The sequence below is a fragment of the Stenella coeruleoalba genome (genome assembly GCF_951394435.1).
Source record: "Stenella coeruleoalba genome assembly, chromosome: 6".
NCBI lineage: Eukaryota > Metazoa > Chordata > Mammalia > Artiodactyla > Delphinidae > Stenella > Stenella coeruleoalba.
This window is the reverse complement of record NC_137151.1, coordinates 77,234,873-77,256,136: the sequence shown is the minus strand read 5'-3', so window position 1 is coordinate 77,256,136 and position 21,264 is coordinate 77,234,873. Positions and strand designations below refer to the sequence as shown.

The 21,264-nt window shown below is 35.3% G+C and overlaps 1 protein-coding gene across 1 annotated transcript in view; it reads left to right on the top strand.

The window, feature by feature from the left end:
- The window catches only part of PDE1A (phosphodiesterase 1A), a 263,294-nt gene that overhangs the window by 184,093 nt on the left and 57,937 nt on the right, over nucleotides 1-21,264 (top strand). Inside the window, exons 7-10 of the mRNA XM_079923669.1 lie at nucleotides 2,679-2,779; nucleotides 10,732-10,857; nucleotides 14,898-14,999; nucleotides 15,114-15,234. Of these exons, the coding sequence (XP_079779795.1) occupies nucleotides 2,679-2,779; nucleotides 10,732-10,857; nucleotides 14,898-14,999; nucleotides 15,114-15,234 (450 nt within the window). The remainder of the gene's footprint in view (nucleotides 1-2,678; nucleotides 2,780-10,731; nucleotides 10,858-14,897; nucleotides 15,000-15,113; nucleotides 15,235-21,264) is intronic.

Genomic DNA, 21,264 nt, shown 5'->3' with positions numbered 1-21,264 from the left:
TAATTTACAAAATTCATGAATTTAAGCAACCATTTTCTGAGTTAGAATTCTCATTCAACACCAGTGTAAAATGAATTGTCAACTAAGGACATAAAAATCAGCCCCCAATTCTACTTTCACTAATATGAAATAGATGTATTTTTCAATTAAGTGTGAATGTTCAATGTTTCTCTCTTCCCAAACTAGTTTATAATGTAAACTTAATTGTTAAGACTATACTGTGGCAATAAGTAAGATGAATTGATGAAGGAAGTACTATTTATAGGAGGCAGAGATTAATGAGACTAAAAACAGGAAACATGTATAATCAAGTTTGAAAGTTAGAAAGATAATAATTTTAAATACTTATGAGATAATCTATAATTAAAATTCAGCTCTTATTTCCTAATTTAATTATTTTTACAATTGCGCTTCATATTCTATATTATCATAGTAGATATAGAATATTGCTTTTTAAAAATCACAGGTAAGTCTGTAAATCTTAAATATAACTAATAGGAAATACTTAAGAAAATAGGTGATTTTCTTTCTAATAACAATTTTCTTTATTAAAACAATGGATTTCTGGGGTTACAAAATCTGGTTTAACTTCAATTGCTATTCAGTTCATGGTGTTTAATTCCACAGTCTCAGTGGGGACATTGGAGGCTCAGTCCCAGTTCAGCCTCTAATATAGACCTTTAATGAGGTAATTTCCTTCCTTTTAATGACTCACAATTAAATGCACCTATAAACACAGTGCAGCTAGTTATATCAACTCTCCTTAGTTCTAAAAATTATTTCTGCTTCAGTCATCCAACTGTGAGGCATTTATTCTTGGATTGCAATCACTAAAGGAATGTTAGCTCATTATTATTTTCCAGATTCAATACCTTAAACAATGTATTTAAAGTAATAAGTTCAGTAAAATGCCATTTATTCTGTATTTTACTGTATATTAAGACTTGTAATAGGCACAGCACATACATCAACTTTAAATTTCTTTTAAAATCCACAGGGGAATGATCACTAATTTTATTTTCATGGAAACTGTGCCTGAGAGGGTAAATAGCTTATTTGCCTGAGGATTAACAAGGCTTAAAATCAGGATTCTCTGATTCCACAGTCTCTTTCCACTATTCCCAATTAACTCCTCCAAATGCAGAACTAGTGAAATTCAATTCAACAGACAAATGCCAAGTTCCTACTATGTGCCAAATACCATGATGGGTTATATGAAAGGAGCAAAGATGAATAAGACTGTGCCTTTAGCAATCATGAGACTCAACAGTGTCACCTCCACTGTTAGACCCATGGACCTACAGTGGCTTCCTGTTGCCTTTTATTCAAAATCTTAATTCATCAGCTCTAATCAAGGTAGCTTATCAATTCTTTCCCATACTCCACCTTCAATCTCACTTCACTTGACCCTCCAACACAATTGTACTATTAGCAATTCAATTTCCATACAGGCCTCTATAGTATCATTCCATATTTACTCTTTCTATTTAGAATCTCTCTGTTTCCAACCTTGCATTTAGCTACCAATCTTTGTCCATCCTTCTTCCAAGATCCACTGCCACCAAATAGGTGTCCTATCTGCCCTTCTGTTCTGTGAGTTTTCATCAAGTATGCATGCACTTTATATTCTTCTGCTGCTTTGTGCAAGGTCTTTGTTTCAAGTGTATGGCATAAAACCACTAAGAGCAAGTTCCACATCACTTTGGATCCTCTATTCTTACCATCAAGTACCACCTACTTACAGCGCTCTCCAATAGAATTTCCTGTGGTGATGCAAATATTTTGTATCTGTACTGTTCTATAAGATAACCACTTGCCACTATTGAGCAGTTGAAATGTGGCTACTGCAACTGAAAAAGTGAACTTAATTTTACTTAATTTTATTTATTTTTAATTTAAATAGTCATATGTGATTATCATATTGAACAATGCAGTTAAAGTGTTGTGCAAAATGTGAGTAATGAATAAACTATCAAATTACCTAAATGGACTTATAACAGTAGAGAAATTTTATTAAAACCATCCAATTGATAACAACAACAAAAAAATCAATGTATATGAAGCAGTGCTCTGGATTTTACGTGAAAGCATTTATTCTTTCATTGCTATTAAGTTTAATTGTATAGTCATAGAATATATGTATCATGAAGAACAAACTTGATAAATTCTTGGAATCTCTTCTAAATCTCTAAATATAAAAACTAAGTTCAGTTTCTCTAATGACCAAAGTGAATATTTTCAACTCACAGGTGGAAAATTTTCTAATAGTAGGGTCTTCTACAAAAGTTGTGCTAAAAGACATTTTAGTGTTGTATGAGTTATATGTTAAAAATCACTAAACTGAAATGATTTCATGAGATCCCAAATTGGTAAGGCTGTAAATTCAAAATCCATTTAGAGTTCACCTTTTAAATCATACAAAATTACTTCTTTTCCAATTAACAAGGAAAATTATAATGTCTGAATTTTTAACTTAACAAGCCATGAAACAATCATCAGCCTCATGAAGAATCCATTATGCACAACTAAGGGAGGTAAAATAGGGAAAAAATTATTTAAAATTCATATAACAGTTTTATATATTGATTTATACTGTGTGCAATGAAAATATTTATTTTTTAGAAAGACAACATTGACTCTGCTTTTTGATATGATGGAATCTTTGTTTAATTTAATAGCACTGGCTCACTGAACTGGAAATTTTAGCAATGGTCTTTGCTGCTGCCATTCATGATTATGAGCATACGGGAACTACAAACAATTTTCATATTCAGACAAGGTAAGTTAGATAAAGGATTAACTTTTCTAAGTTAAAACTTGAAATTTATTTTTCTGAATATTACTTATTTTTAAGAGGATCTCAAAATAATAATGAAGATGTCTAATAAGAATGGATTTTAGCAAAATGCCTTAAGCTTGAAACACCTCAATCAGCAATTCTTATTTATCAAGAATCTTGTATTTTGGTGGCATATTTAGCAATTTAAAGAACATAAAAATGTATAAGATAATTTTTCTTTGCCCAGAACTTGCACTAAACTATCACACAACTCAGACATTTATTCACTGGGACAAATCTTACAATATTATTGTTCACGGCCTCAGTCTGGTGTCATTACATATTTGAAAGTAATGAAGTTCCGCTTCTGAAAAAAAATCTAAAGATCAAAGAAATCTTATTTCCAGGTTAGCATGCAATATTAAATTTAAACTAATTAGAAAATTGGATTTTTAATTATGGTGATAATGGCAGTTATTAGAATCAAAATACCAGAGTAGAGGTGCATTAGTCTGTTACAAATATTACATAATACTACAGATTGGGTGGTTTAAATAACAGACATTTTCTCACAGTTCTGAAGACTGGACATGCAAGATCAAAGTGTTAGCAAGTTTGGTTTCTTCTGAGGTCTCTCCCCTTGGCTTGCAGATGGCTGACTTCTTGCTGTGTCCTCACATGGCCTTTTTTCTGTGCTTGAACATACCTCAGGGTCTCTTCCTCTTCTTATAAGACATCAGTCATATTGGATTAGGGCCCACCCTTTGACCTCTTTTAACATTAATTATCTCTTTAAAGGCCTTATCTCCAAATACGTCACATTCTAAGGTACTGGGGTTAGGACCATAAACATATAAATTTGGGGGAACACAATTCAGTCCATAATAGAAAGGGGCTCTAAGCTCTTTTTGGCTGAAGAGAGATTTCAGTACCCGGGAAACAGAATTTGGTTTAAGACCCATCAGGATCCAATTCACTTGTTTACATAGGATCCTGAATTTCTATGTCTTTCACTAGTCAGAGATGCTTAAGATGGAGATGTAAGTCGAGAGACTGGTTTCTTTCTGGAACTACTGTAGAGCTCTCTATTCTTGTTGAGGGAAAACTAAACCCAGTTATTTTTTGTTTGTTTTTTTAAATTAATCGACTTCATTCCTTAGAGTAGATTTAGGTTTACATAAAAATTGAACAGAAAGTACAGAGTTTCCACATACTCCTTCCCCAACCCCACATTTTCACCTAGTGTTAACATCTTACATCAGGTGTGGTACATTTGTTACAATCGATAAACCAATATTGATACATTATTATTAGCTAAAATCTATAGCCTGCATTTTGGTTTGCTGTTTGTGTTATACATTTTATGGGCTTTACAAATGTATAATGCCATGTATCCACCATTATAGTATCATCCACAATAGTTTCACTGCCCTAAAAAGTCCCCTGAGCTTCATCTTTTCATTCCTCCCTCCCTCCTTCCCCCTTTACCCATGGCAATCACTGATCTTAAGATCTCTAGTTTTGCCTTTTCCAAAATGTCATGTATTCAAAATCATGCAGTATGAAGCCTTTTCAAACTGGCTTCTTCTACTTAACAATATGCATTTAAGGTTCCTCTATGTCTCTTCATGACTTGATAGCTCATTTCTTTTTACTGCTGAATAATATTCCATTGCATGGATGTACCAGAGTTCACGTATTCTACTATTGAAGGATGTCTTGGTTTCCTCCAAATTTTGGCATTTATGAAAAAGCTGCCATAAATGTTCATGTGCAGGTTTTTGTGTGGTCTGTTCATTTGTATTTTAAGAGCGATATTTCTAAAAATTGATTTTCCAGCTATAGGAATTTGTTGTTTTGATGTGGGGAGCATGGAACATTTTATTAAAATACTGAACATTTTAGGGCTTCCCTGGTGGCGCAGTGGTTGAGGGTCTGCCTGCCGATGCAGGGGACATGGGTTCGTGCCCCGGTCCGGGAAGATCCCACATGCCGCGGAGCGGCTGGGCCCGTGAGCCATGGCCGCTGAGCCTGCGCGTCCGGAGCCTGTGCTCTGCAACAGGAGAGGCCACATTAGTGAGAGGCCCGCGTACTGCAAAAAACAAACAAACAAAAAAAAAAAACAAATACTGAACATTTTAGAGCTTCAAGGGATCCTACGGTGACTGAGGTCCACATTATAGATCATCTGGTCTAAGCCTCACAGTCTAAGAAAAGAAAACAAAGATCTTAATAGGTGAAATTACCTAACTATATGCACATAGTCAGCTGATGGCAATAGCAGGGTTGAGAAGCTGAGATGAGGGACACTCGCTCTCAATCCAGTCTATTTACATAACTCTGCTCCCATGGGCAGAGACAGACATATGACAGTCAATCTTTTACAGTCTTAAATGGATGGACTTGAAAATTATGGCCCCTTGACAGAGACAGAGGGAGAGTTGAAATTCAAACAATGAAATGTTGGGGAAAGCATTCTTTCTATCCCTAGAGTCTCCCAGATTGACAGAGCATAAAGTGAAAAGGAAGACCTTGAAGTCTGGTTGTACAGCAGGGATGTTATTAACCTACACTTTTGTAGAGTATAGAGATGTCCTGTTTTCATTTGTGTTAAATATCAAAGGAAAGGTAAACTATGCAGATCATTTTTGCTTAGCAAAGGCTCTTCTATATCCACCAAATTCATAATAAATGGGATTTTAATTAAAGACAGCTCATTACTGAGCCGGGCCCAGTGTAGGACCACAGTTTTAGGAATTGGAGAAGGGAGCAAGTGATTTGCTTCCAATAAATATTTCTTGCTCTTTCTATTTTGAAAAGTAAAGGCAATGGACTGACCTCCAGCAGCAATATTAAATTATCACTTCTAGAGTTCTCCTTTTACCATTGATTTACAACTGGATGAAGAGTCCTAATGTACTTATACTTTAGACTGCAGAGAAGGAAAAGGAGACGTAGAAAAGAAGGAGGAGAAAGAGCAGAGAGAGGAGGAGGATGAAGAAGGACACACTTTTTACCATTTTATATTAAGAAACTCTGTATAAACACTGGGGAAGGTCTATTATTTTACTTATTTTCTTATATATTGTCTATCAGGATCAATTATTTAATAGATTAATTCTACAAGAACTTGAACATTTTATGAACAAAAAAGTTGTAATGATCACAAATGCAACAATGTGATGTGCTTTTTGAAATTATTGGCTTCACATTTTGTCCAAGTATATATTGGTTTTATGTTACTGATATCAATAATTCTACCATATTTTATATTATTCACTGTTACTTGGATTTAGAGTTGCTTTTCTAATATGGAAACCTACTTACTAGATAATGAAAAATGACTGAAAAATAATTTAAAACATAGTGCAAGGCTAGATTTGAGTTCAATACAGACATTATAATTCATACAATCCTTGAAAGTGTAAATAAATAGAAATAATTTCCTCATTGTGAAAAGAAAATGCCAAGCTACATGTAACCATGGACACTGGGTATTGCTTAGAATCTTGTTCTTTCCATAGCAGTCAAAGATTATCTCAAGCATTAAGACCATTCTGTATTCTCAGCATCCTTTGGATTTATGAGACAAAATCACACATAATTTGCTACAATTAAATCTGGTTAAAAAACACATCTTTGCTTGTTGCTGAGAGAAAGAAATAGTGATACTTAGATCCACATCATGCAATAACCCTGGCAAAACTGCCATGGCTAGATTTGAGATTGTATGATACAAAATATGTGATTTGCAAATCACAGTTTTCCCCATGATCTCAGCAAATTTCTGGAGATACTTGGACAAGATCTATTTAATTTTCTCTCCAACAAGGATTGCATGTATGCTCTCCTAGTTCAGTTTTCTGTGTATCGAGCTATGATTATTGCTAATTAAATTTTAGGCCAAGGCTGGGATGATTAAAAGAAAGTCTATTTTGGGGTTATATGCTATTAGCTAACTACATATGTTATTCTACTTTTATGATAGTGCTAGGAACAAAAGAGGAAGTAATTATTCCACTGCCTAATAGGTCATTTCCCCTATATTGGATTAATAATCAAGCTTGGTTTATCCACCAGACTATTAGATACAGATCTCAAATAGGTTGCTTGCTACAGAAGCCAGATTTCTTAGTTCTTTCTTATATTTGTCATTGTCTACTCTTTGGTAAACTTTCAGTGCTAAGGTCAGTGCTAGATCACTACCCACTGAAAAGCCTGAAATAGTCTTAGTGAGACATTTTTAGTGCTGACAGAATATGTGTCTACAGGAGAAAGGAAAGGTGAGAGGAGTGTGTTGTGTGTTGGTGTAAGTGGTAGCAAAATTGTTACAGGTTTCACCTTGACTTTGGTGCTATTTTTACTGCCTACCTACAAGTTGCCAACTTATTTGCATGGGACACTGCACTGAACATAGTAGCTCTGCTTCCATTCCACACTTGCAAAATGATCTGGCAACTTAAGGGGATCGAGGAAGAAGAAGCAAGGGCTCAATTATACAGATTTGAGAACACTTGGAATATTTCACACTTTATGCTAGAATACCAATTTCAATAGTGCAACTTAAGTACTTTATTTGATGATTAAACGATATAAAAATACAAACAGGTGAGAAATAAAAGCCTTCCCTTAATGAATTCATCATTTTAAAATATAATGCCCATTATAAATTGGTGGTGAAACATACATTTTAAGTTTTGTTTTACATAATGGTTTTCCCAGTTTAACGGTAGAGGACCTATAATACTCAAATCGAATTACAGCATTATAAGAGAAAAAAATAGAATCATAAATAGACCAAATGATTTTTAACATCCCCTCTACCTTCTACCCAAAGTAAATTTAGTCCAAGGGAGTAAGGGTGGTAATCAACTATATAGAATAGGTACAAAAGGATTGGTTCTTTCAGTGATTAAATGAGGATGTTAGGTGAGTTTTTTCTCTCTCTCTGTGTCATATGTAGATCTTGCAGGCATCTGGATTGCAAATTGAAAGGAAAGGGCATAAATACATTTAAATTATGATAATACAAGGAGACTAGGCACATGACCAAGTGGGATTTATGCCTAGGTTTGACATTAAAAATTCAATTGAGGTAACCCATCATATCAATAGGCTAAAGGAAAAAACACACAATCATATCAAGATACAGAGAAAACACTTACCGTAATCCAATAGCTATTCATGATAAAAATATTCAGTGAATTAGGAATAGAGGGAAACTTCTTCAACCTGACAAAGAATATCACAAAAAACCTACAGTTAACATCATACTTAACAGTGAGAAACTCGAAGCTTTCCCACTAAGATCAGGAATAAGGCAAAGATGTCCCCCCCTCTCTACTGCTTTTCAATATCATATACAGGTTGGAAAGGAAGACAAAACTGTCTTTGTTCATAGATGACATAATGGTCTATGTAGAAAATCCAAAAACTCAACAAAAATACTTCTAGAACTAATAAGCAATTATAGCAAATAGCAAATTTTCATGATACAAGGTTAATACACAAAACTCAGTCACTCTCATATATACTGGCAATGAGCACGTGGAATTTGAAGTCAAAATTTAATTAAAATTTTATTTAAAAAATTTAAAACTAAAATTCAATAATGTAAAATATCATTTACATTAGCATCCAAAAATTGAAATACTTGGGTATAAATCTAACAAAATGTACAAGATGTATATAAGGCAAACTACAAAGCTCTGATGAAAGAATTCAAAGAAGAACTATATAAATGAAGAGATATTCCATGTTCATGGATAGGAAAACTCAATGTTGTCAAGAAGTCAGTTCTTCTCAACTTGATCTATTGACTTAATGCAATCCCAATAAAAATACCAGCAAGTTATTTTGTGTATATCAGCAAGAAGATTTAATGTGTATATGGGGAGGCAAAAAGACCCAGAACAGCCAACTCAACATTGAAGGAGAGAACAAAGCTGGAGAATTGACACAATCCAACTTCTAGACTTACTATAAGTCTACAGTAAACAAGACAGTATGGTAATGGCAAAAGAACAGACAAATAGGTCAATGGGGCAGAATAGAGAGCTCAGGAATGCACTTACATAAATACATTCAACTGATCTTTAACAAATGAGCAAATGCCATACAATGGAGCAAAGATAGTCTCTTCAACAAATGGTGCTGGAACAACTAGACATCCACATGCAAAAAAATGAATCTGGACACAAACCTTACACTATTCATAAAAATTAACTCAAAATGTATGATAGGGCTTCCCTGGTGGCGCAGTGGTTGAGAGTCCGCCTGCCGATGCAGGGGACACGGGTTCGTGCCCCGGTCTGGGAAGATCCCACATGCTGCGGAGCGGCTGGGCCCGTGAGCCATGGCCACTGAGCCTGCACCTCCGGAGCCTGTGCTCCGCAGTGGGAGAGGCCACAACAGTGAGAGGCCCGAGTACTGCAAAAAAAAAAAAAAAAAGAAAGTATGATAGACCTAAATGTAAAATGCAAAACTCTAAAACTTCTAGAAGGTAACATAGGAGAAAATCTAGATGATCTTAGGCGTGGCAATGACTTTTTCAATACGACACTAAGGCACAATTCTTGAAAGAAATAACTGATAAACTGGACCTCATTAAAATTAAAAATTTATGCTTTATGAAAGGCGATATCAAGAGAATTACAAGATAACCAAAGAGTAGGAGAAAATATTTGCAAAAGATACATCTGATAAAGGACTATTGTGCAAAATATATAAAGAAGCCTTAACACTCAACAATAAGAAAATAAAGAACCTGATTTTAAAATGGTCCTTAACAGATACCTCACCAAAGAAGATACACAGATGGCAAATTAGCTTATGCAAAGATGCTCCATATTATATGTCATCAGGGAAATGCAAATTAAACGAGATATCACTACACATCTTTTAGAAAGGCCAAAATCCAGAACACTGACAACACCAAACACTAGTAAGGATGTAGATCAACAGGAACTCTCGTGCATTGCTGATGAGAATGCAAAATGGTACAGCCGTATTGGAAGACAGTTTGGTGGTTTCTTAAAAAACTAAGCATGCTCTTACCATGTGAGCCAGCAATCACTCTCCTTGGTATTTACCCAACAGAGCTGAAAACTTATGTCCACACGAAAACCTGCACAGAGGTGTTTATAGCAGCTTTATTCATAATTGCCAAAACTTAAAAGCAACCAAGATGTCATTCAGTAGGTGAGTGGATAAATAAACTGTGATACATCCAGATAATGTAATATTATTTAGTGCTCAAAAGAATTGAGCTATCAAGCCATGAAAAGATATAAAGGTAGCTCACATGCATACTAAAAGGTTCAAGAATTCAATCTGAAAAGGCCACATACTGTATGAGTCCAACCATATGACATTCTGGAAATGGCAAAACTGTGAAAACAATAAAAAGATCAGGAGTTGCCAAGGGTTCAGGGGATGGGAAGGGAAGGATGAATTGGCAGATCACAAAGGATTTCTAGGGCAGGGAAAATACTCTGTATGATACAACAATGGTAGGTGTATGTCGTTATACATTTGTCCAAACCCATAGAATGTACACCACTAAGAGTAAACCCTTAATGTAAACTATGGACTCTGGGTGATAATGATGTTCAATGTAGATTCATCAATTTCAACAAGTGTACGACTGTGATTGGGGATGTTAATAATGGGGGAGGCTATGCATGTGTGGGGACCAGGGAGTATATGGTGAATCTCTGTACTTTCTGCTCAATTTTGTTGTGAACCTAAAACTGCTCTAAAAAATAAATGCTATTTTTTTAAAAATTATCATACAGTAAAAAAAGAAAGGAAACTAAGTACTTCCATAAGTCTAGGTGTTTAATTATAGGATTTTTACGGATGATATTGTGTCTTATGACTTGAGTAGTTTTCAAAGACACTCATGAGGTCTAAAGAAATCCTCTACTTGGCATTTTGTTTTTAATTCTTAGGTCAGATGTTGCCATTTTGTATAATGATCGCTCCGTCCTTGAAAATCACCATGTGAGTGCAGCGTATCGACTTATGCAAGAAGAAGAAATGAATGTCCTGGTAAATTTATCCAAAGATGACTGGAGGTGAGTTTCAGAGGAAACCTAGAGGAAATTTAATGTTAGGGAAAAAGTTAAGTGATGTAAACTGAAGAAAACAGATGAAAATCAATCCTTTACTCACAAAACAAACTCAGTTCCCTTTGACTGGATGATTCTGAGAATGATTAGTGCCTAGAAGACGGTTCAGGAGCCAGGCTCTGTTACATGGAGCTGAACTATTTGAAGTCCAATTCAACATCTATATGCATCACAGCCAATCCATAAGATTATGTACCACATAAGAAAAACCTTAAGATACATAACTACATACTCCCAGGAATGGAGCTCTACTCAGCTGTACCAATATGTGGTCCTACATGAATTCAAAATTTTAGCATCACACTGATCCCTTCATATATTACTTTTCTATATGTGTTTAGCTTCTCTAAAAATCAAAGAACTCACTATTTGGGGAAAAAGTTATGAATATAACATACTAAAATGACCTAGATGCAAAGGGTAATCTTACATGTTTCTCCAAGGCATCTGTCTTCTTAAAAAGAAAAAAAAAATTACATGAAATGGTATTGCTATTGCCATGCAGGGAAAAATAACAAGATGCACCCCTACTGCTCAGCATAACATTCCCTCCTTCTTGATCCTCAGGTCACCATCATCCCCTTCATTTGACTATAGGCTTGCCAGATGTAACAAATAAAAATACAGGACATCCAGTTAAATATAAATTTCAGATAAACATAGACATTTTTTAGTGTAAGTATATTCCTAATTTTCTGTGGGACCTACTACTTACATTAAAAAAAAAAAAAGGAAGCCTTTATCTTTAACTAAGATCTTGTTAAAAGTCAGTTAATGGCCTGAAAAAATTCCTATTCAAATTCAAATGTCAAAGTGTTCTTTAGGTTTGTTTCTGTTTTTGTTTTTTTCTTTAAATCAAGGTGAAAAGAAATGTCCAAAGAAGTAACCTGGAATTAAGATCTGCCTTAAAATACATAAATAAAAGTTTAATTCAGAGTTTAAAACAAGCCCTAATTTCCCATGGTTACTTCTCCAAGTATTAAAACTTCCTGGATTTTCAAGGCTGGAAAAAATATGGGCTCACTTTTGCAACTGTAGAAAAAGCTCTGAAGTCAGGGGAAGGAGGCAATTCAGGCCTCTCATTTTATGCCACAGGAAACAATAGCACAGTTTGGGTCACCAGCCTAGGAAGGCCAGGATCTAATTGTGAAGCCACCACTGCTGGGTATGGGGAAAACAGAAGGGCAAAGGTAGAAGCAGGGACACAGTGCAGAAGTGTTTCCTAAGGTCTGAGAGATTGACTGTTTATATCTAGAGTATTAATTTATTTCTTCATCAGTGATTATCATTCCCAGAGGTAACATTTGTATTATTAATTTTATTATTCCTTTGAATTAACGTTTTTCTTCTCAAAGTTATTCTGTTGCTATTTCAGTGTGATTTTTTTCTATTACACTTTGTTCTTTAACATCTTTATTATTTATTCTCATAATTTACTCCTCTAATATTTTATATTTTTGTACAGTAGCTAAGAAGTTACTGTACAAAACATCCTAATTGAGTGTTTTTATAGAATTTTTCTTTTCAGCTGCTCCACAAGGCTTGCAGGATCTTAGTTCCCCAGCCGGGGATAGAACCCGTGGCCCCAGCAGTGAGAGCACCAAGTCCTAACCACTGGACTGCCAGGGAATTCCCAATTTTTTTTAACACATACTATAATATCACATGATTTATGATTTGATTTATCATATGATTTAACACTGTTTCCAAAAAGCTGTAAAAGATTTATTTAATAGCATAAACTTGATACTATTTTACCAAGAATTAAAATATGGATAGCGGGGCTTCCCTGGTGGCTCAGTGATTAAGATTCTGCCTGCCAATTCAGGAGACAGGGGTTCAAGCCCAGGTCTGGGAAGATCCCACATGCGGCGGAACAACTAAGCCCGTGTGCCACAACTACTGAGCCCACGTGCCGCAACTACTGAAGCCCGCGCGTCTAGAGCCCATGCTCCACAACAAGAAAAGCCATGGCAATGAGAAGCCCGCACACTGCAACGAAGAGTAACCCCCGCTCACTGCAACTAGAGAAAGCCCACACGCAGCGACGAAGACCCAACACAGCCAAAAATAAATTAATTAATTAATTAAAATAAATAAATAAATAAATAAAATATGGGTAGCTAGCTTTTTAAGGGTTTGTAGGTTTTCTGTTTGCAAATCTAGTTTTTAAAGTAACTTTAGTAACTATAAATGCAGTAATTTTTAAATTTTGGCAAGAAAAATGTATAAATAAAGTAACATTTCCTTTGTGTACTAGTTTGCCTATTGATATTAGTTGATTATTGACAATATCTAACATTTATTGATTACTGTTAAAAAACAAAGTTCAACTGAGTAAATTTTAAAAATCTTATTGGCTTTATTCAACCCAATTCATAAATTGGGCAGCATCCCATCTAGCAAATGAAAAGGAGCTCCAAATAACTGTACAAAATGGCAGACTTTTATAAGCAGAAAGAGGAAGACAAGGAAGTTATTCTATCAAGGAGCTGATTATTTCAGGCAAATTCACCTTCCTTTGGGGGATGACAGGGGTCTGTCACGTGGATTACCTCACTAGTGCTGACCAGGTAATTCCACATTGATTGGTTTAAGTTTCCAATCCTGGGGGAGGTATTAAGTCTTGTTTGGTGATGTGGGCTTAGCACAAGGACTCCATTTTGGGTCTGTTGTCTCTTTTTTAACATCACATCTGCAAAGTACAAAGTATTTATTAAATTTTATAGATTTCATAAAACTTTTGTCTCATTTTTCCTAGTTAACATGAATATTTTGGTACAGTTGGTATTGTAACATGGGTATCTCGTAATTTAGAAGAAAAAATGTAATTGAGAATAAGTATTAACTATCTTTGATAGCTTCCATTCCCTTAATATTTGGGTAAAAGAATTCTAAGCAAGCTATACAATATCATGAACAGTAATCAGAGTATTGTTTTCTTATTGCTCCTATCTAAAAATCCAACTGAATTGAGCACCCATAATTTTCAGCAAGAATCTCCAGTATGTGGTTGTTCTTAAAAACAAATCATTCAATCATACCATCTTTAGGTAAAATATCTTTGACACAAGATCATAATTCAAGTTTAGCATACACCTGTAATTTAGCTTATTCTACTGGCCACAGAATGAAATAAAATACCATTTCCAGTATAAGCGACTTTTTTACCTATCTGTACTGAGCAAGCAATGAATTGTAGAACATGCAAGCCTTTACTGGCATTACTCATCTCCTGCTTACTGTGAGAATGAGTTATTCATTCATAGACTTTGTGATATGTTCACCGTATTTGCAGTGTCTTGGTTAAAATTTTAACAGTACCAGTAGCTCTGTCTATGATATGTAGGATCGAGTTCCCCAGGGCTTAAACAGAGAATTCCCACTCACTTATAGCCTTGGTTTCTCTGGAGTCCTCATGATGGAAGCTCGGTACAGTGGAGTGATCCAAGTGTCAGCTTTGCTAGTGGGAACTCTTGGGGGTGAATCTTATCTCTGCTATGTACTAGCTGTGTGACTCAGCAAACAACTCAATCCCCTCTGGTGGGAAATAGTAGTACCCCCTCACATAAAAGCACCTAGAACACTGCCTTGATTGAAGAAATACTGAATAAATGGTGGTGGCTTTCTTAATTACAAATTCTGCCTTTAGAATAGTTTTTTCTTTAAAATTAGTTAGGATTCTTTCTGATATTATTATTTCTAAAAATAATATTTAGAAATTATGAGTGGGGGAGGGATGTAGGTGTGGGAGGGAAAGCATCCAGTTCTTTAAAAGGAGATGTTGCCCAGCATCATTCACAAATCACTCTCCTGGCAACATCCTAAAGCCAAACTTTTGTAAGCTCTTTTACATTTAAAATGTAGCATCTTTTGTGCTCATACCATTAGAAAAAAATAAAATGTAATTCGCAATATTAAGGAAATATTTCACTTGAGAACAAAAAGGGACCAAACAAACCTTTCTGCTTTTGATGACTCCACAGGGATCTTCGGAACCTAGTGATTGAAATGGTTTTGTCTACAGACATGTCGGGTCACTTCCAGCAAATTAAAAATATAAGAAACAGTTTGCAGCAGCCTGAAGGGTAGGTGTTTTTTTGTTTTTTTTTTTCATGTTAAAGGTATGTGGGCTTGGACTCAGAGGAGACTGTAATTGGTTACTTTGTTCTGATAATTTGAGCATGTCCTTGTTTTGACAGGCTTGACAAAGCCAAAACCATGTCCCTGATCCTCCATGCAGCAGACATCAGTCACCCAGCCAAATCCTGGCAGCTGCACCACCGATGGACCATGGCCCTGATGGAGGAGTTTTTCCTACAGGTGCCTCTTTCATGTTCTGTGTCTATGCAAATGTTTTTGGAAATAGTGACTGTGCATATCGACGTACATCTTCTCTGTAAAGAATCCAGGCCTTGTGACTTGCTATTACCAACTTGGCCACAACACATTCTTGGGACTTCAGGCAGAATTTATTAATCTTTCAAATGAATGTATTAAATAATCCTATGTAGTATAATACACGTTTTAAAGAGGGTCAAGTCTTGGATCTCAGATGCCAATCTCAAGAGAGAAAGAAATTAATAAATGAGTCGCTATCTGCTGTTAAAAGGTAAAATGCTAGGGTTAGGTTTAGGGTTAGGGTTTGCAGAGGCAGCAAATAGCTTTCATCATAAAAAGAGAAAGGGAGGATTTATAACACTTCTGCATACATCTTGCTGGTTAGAATTTAGTTATACATGTATAGTTGCAAGGATGGCTGAGAAATATAGCTTTTAGCTGGGTGAACATGTACCTAACTGCAAAAATCTATTGTTATGTGAAAAAGCAAGCCTGGATATTGTTGACAAAAAATTAATCAATAGCCAATCTAAGAAAGAAATGGAAAATCTTATTTGAGCCAAAATAAAGATTATAACCTGGGAGACAGTCTCTCAGAGAGTTCTGAGAACTGTTCTGAAGAGGTAAAGGGGGAGGCCAGTATATATGTGATTTCGGCAAAAGGGGTGCATGCAATCAAGTATGCATCTCAGTAGAAGGTTGCTGCTAGTCACAAGGAACAGACATTTTAGTTAATGGTTTTTGTGCTTTTCTAAGTATGGGAAGATGCAAGAATCCAAGTTCACAAGAAATTTCTCCTGAAAATATCTAACTATCTGAAGGCCAGTTCTGTCAGTTTCCCCCCAGCACAAAGCACCACATCCTGATCTTCACCCTGAATTCTTTTCAGGGTGTATTGTAAGTCAGCAACTTCAGTGCCTGATGACTTGATTATTGTAGGACTGGATGGCGGGCAACATTCTTTATTTTACAATCTCTCACCTTTAGGTCTTAATTTCGACCAAAATTTGGGAGGCATTTCATGACCAATTTGTTCCATGGCACTAGGAAAACTCATTCCCAGGTTGGGCAAGAATTTCGTTGTTAGGCCACTCAGTGTACTATTACTGGACTAAACCCTGTTAACAGTGGCCAGAAACTTCTGGAACGCCTGTCATACTAGTCTCTTATGGTTCAGGAAATGGTTCCCTCTTGTTGCTTCTTCCCATATCTAGAGTTACACTATTGTAATCATTGATCTTATAGAACTGTATATTTGGTCAATTGTTTCAAGTTGCCTAATCATCATTAATTTTATCACAGTCACACATTTAGTAATGCAAGAAACAATAATCTTGTAAAATAGGCAGAATACAAGTACTAAGGTCATAGTGAGTACTTAAGTTAAAAACTTCCATTAGGTGTGACCCAGTATCTCTCCAGGTCATCTGACCAGTCTGCTTTGCACCAATCGCTATCTTTAAGGGAAATGATGCATTGGCATTGTACATAAAGTGCACCAAAGATGTCTGCACATACGAGGTGAGCAGTGGGTCATCTTGACCCCTTACAAGATTGCAAAAAGCAATGTTAATTTCTAAGGAGTTATATGGCTGGTGCCAGAAGGAAAAGAATTGATCTTTATGATTGAGCAGGTATTTCTGCCATTGGGGAGGTTTGGTTAATGCATAATGCAGATGCACAATGGACACTAGAGGGGCGGGAAGAGGCCCAGATGGGCAGAGCAAAAAATATGTTTAAATTTTTCTTGTCTTGCCTTAAAATGTGAATTTTTATTTCATCAATATGGAGAATGACCAGTGTTCTCTACAACAAGTATATGTTTCTTTTTCTCTATGGTGTCCTTATTCTGTTTCTACTCCCACTGGGGTACTACAGTAAAATGAGCCAAGTAACTCAGGAAAGTGCTCTACTTACAATTATAGTTTTATTATAAAGAATACAACTCAGGAACAGCCAAATGAAGAAGTGCATAGGCCAAGGTCTGGAAGGGTCCCAGATATGAATCTTCCACGCTCTCTCCCCGTAGAGTCAGGGTGTGTCACCTTCCTGACACATCAATGTGTTCACCAACTAAAACGTGCCACTGAGTTTTGGTGTCAGGAGTGTTTATGGGGATTCATTACATAGGCATGACTGATTAAATCATTGCCCATGTGATTGAACTCAACTTCCAGCCCTCCTTTCCTCCCAGATGACGCTGCCCCAATATTCCAACCCTCTAATCATGTGATTGGTCTCTCTGGTGAGCAGCCCTATCCTGAAGCAATCTAAGGGGTCTTATGCCATGAATCACATAATTAGCATAACAAAGAGTCTCCTATCACGCAGGAAATTTTATGGGTTTTTGAACCTTTGTGCCAGGAACCAGGAACAAAGATCAGATACATTATTTATGATGCCACAGTCCTGTTTAGAGAAGCTCTTTTTTAACTTCTGTATTTTCAGATTATTTGATTTCTCAACATTGTTCTTTATTTGTAATCTTTATTTTTTAATGTTTCACTTATTCTGAAAACATAAAGACCAAATACATTACTGTAGTTAGATGACTATGGTTTTTGTCTCCTATTGTCAATAGGTATATGCTTTCACTTTGAAATAGCGTTGCATAGTCCTAGAGAAAGTTACTAAGTAACATGTTCGAAATTCAAATATTTTTACATTAAAAATGTCTTTAGGGCTTCCCTGGTGGCGCAGTGGTTGAGTCCGCCTGTCAATGCAGGGGACACGGGTTCGTTCCCCGGTCTGGGAGGATCCCACATGCCGCGGAGCGGCTAGGCCCGTGAGCCATGGCCGCTGAGCCTGCGCGTCCGGAGCCTGTGCTCCGCAACGGGAGAGGCCACAGCAGTGAGAGGCCTGCATACCGCAAAAAAAAAAAAAAAAGTCTTTAAAAAATATTTTAATACATTTTGTGCTTAAAAATAAAAAACCAAATGTTAAAATCTGTTCAATTCTAAAGGCAAGCTGCATGCTATGGCCAATTAAAAATTATAATTTTAGTTACTCAACGAATCATCAGACAATGGTAAATATAAAATAGACTTAGAGAGCTTTAATAACAACAACATTCTCACATTAGAGATGAAAAAAACAGAACCAGGAAAAGATAAAATGACTTTTCTTGGGTTAAGAAGAAATATTAAAATATTTTTAATTGAATGACCATGAAAACACAACATATGAAAATTTGTGGGATGCAGCTGAAGCAATGCTAAGAGAAAATTTTATAGCTTTAGATGCTTATATTAGAAGAATGTATAAATCAGTTATCTATGTTTCTACCTTACTAAGTAAGCTAAGAAAAGTTAAGAAAATTAAACCAAAATAAGTTGATGGAAGGAGATAATAAATATAAAAGCAGAAATCGATGAAATAGAACAAGACAAACAATAGCAAAAATTAACAAAAGCAACAGTTGTTTCTCTGAAAAAAATAAAATAAAATTACTAGCAGGATCAAAAAGAGAAAAAAACAGCATAAATTGTAAAGGAAAGAAGAGATATCGTTACAGATCTATATATATCAAAAGGATAAAGAATGTTATACACAATATAAATTTAATGACTCAGATGAAATTACCAAATTATTTGAAAGATACAAATTACCAAAACAGACACAAGAAAAAAACTGTAATCTGAATATCCATATATCTGTTTTTAAACACTGTAGTTTAAACTCTTCCCGTGAAGAAAATTCCAGGCTTAAATGGCTTCAGTTTTTAATTTTCATTTCAATTCTTAATTCTCAGTTCAGCTGAGAGAGGGTGAATTCTCTCAAACTTTTCAGGAAAAAATAATGCCAGTCTTACACAAATTCTTTCATGACATGGAGGAAGAGGGAAAATTGTCAATATAACCCCTGACAAAAGCTAACAAAGCCTTTGCAAGTAAGAAAATTGTACACCCATATCTGTCATGAACCTAGATGTACAATTCCTTAAAATATTAGCAAATCCAACTCAGCAATATAGTAAAAGGGTACACATCATGACCTCCATTGACTTACTACTCAAAAATCATTTAGGTACTTTACCATATTAAGAGGAAAAAAGTTGGGGGGGAATCCTATTATCATCTCAATACTTGTAGAAAAAGCATTTGACAAAATTCAAAAGACATTTATTATAAAAACTTTCAGCAAACTAGAAATAGGAGACCTCTCTCAACCTGGCAAAAGGTGCCTATAGTTAACAATACTTCATGGTGAAATATTGAACACTTTCATTCTAAGATTTGGATGTCTACTCTTACCACTTCCATAACATTGCATTTGAAATTCTAGGTAGTGCAATAAGGTAATAGAAGGAAATAAAGAATAGATTGGATAAAAAGAAATAAAACTGTCTTATTTCCAGAAACATGAGCATCTACATAGAAAATCTTAAAGAATCTGTTAAAAGCTACTTGGACTGATAAATGAGTTTATCAGGGTTGTTGAATCAATTGTATTTCTGTATGCTAGCAGCAAAAAATTTGAAAATGAAAATTTAAAAACAATATTATTTATAATAGCATAAAAATAGTAAACTATATGGGAATATATTAATTAAATGCATATAAAACCTTGATACAGAAAACCACAGAATATTGTTGAGAAAAAAATTTTAAAGATCTATATAAATGGAGAGATATACTATGTTAATGGATTGAAAGATCTAATATCGCCAAGATGTCAATTCTTCCAAAATTGTTTAATATATTTAACATAATCCTTATTAAATATTACAATAGTCTTCTTTATAGAAGCTGAAAGAAAAGCTGATCCTAAAATCTCCATGGAAAAGAATCTAAAATAGCCAAAATAATTTTGAAAATGACTAAGAGTTGAAGGACTTACACTTCCTTATTACACAACTCGGTATAAAGCTACAGTAATCAAGTCAGTGTGTTACTGACATAGGGACAGACAAATAGGCAATAAAATAGAATAGTGATTCCAGAAATAGTTCCATACTTAGACGATCATTTGATTTTCTACAAAATCACCAAAACAGCTAAATGGGGAAAGGGAAGTCCACAAATAGCAGTGGAACAACACATTATATGTATGGAAGAAAAGGAACCTGCCTGTCCTCTACCTGTACCATGTATAAAAATTAAATTCAAGATTAACCACAGGCTTAACACAAAACTATGAAGTTTCTACAGGAAAACTCAAGAGAATGTCTCTCTAATCTCAGGGGTAAGCAAATATTTCTTAGTGAAGACACATATAGCACTACCTATAAAAGAAGAAATTTGTAAAGTGGACAAAAGCAAAATTCAAAACTTCTGCTCTTCCAAAGATACTATTAAGAAAAGGCAAGCCATAGACAGAGAGAAAATATTTGTACTACAGATATCTGGCTACAGGCTTGTACCAGATTGCATAAAGAATTGCTACAAATCAGTAATAAAAAGAAAAGCAGGCCAATTTGATCAGACACCTCATAAAAGAAAACACACAAATGGGTAGTAAGTACGTACAAGTATGTTCATTTTCATTACTTATCAAAGAATTGCAAATTAAAAGCACAATGAGATACCACTACGCCCTCACCAGAATGGCTAAAATTAAAAGGACTGACAATATTAAGTGTTACTGAGGATGTGGAGCCACTGGAAGTCTCAAGCATTGATGGTGGGAGTATAAATCATTACAATCCATCTGGAAAACTACTGGTTGACATCTATTAAAGTTAAACTTAATATCGCCTATGACCCAGCATGTCCACCCATAGGTGTATAACCTACATAAATTAGTGCTTATGCTCACCAAATGTCTTATGTAGGAGTAGTTGTAATGGTATTACTTATGATAGCCCGATATTAGAAAAAGTCCAAATGTGCATCAAAAATAGTAATGCATAAGTAAATCATAGTATAGTCATACAAAAGAATGTCATACAATAAGAAATGGACCAATAATATGAACCACAGTGAACCTCAAAAAAATGGATACTATAGGGCTTCCCTGGTGGCGCAGTGGTTGAGAGTCCGCCTGCCGATGCAGCGGACACGGGTTCGTGCC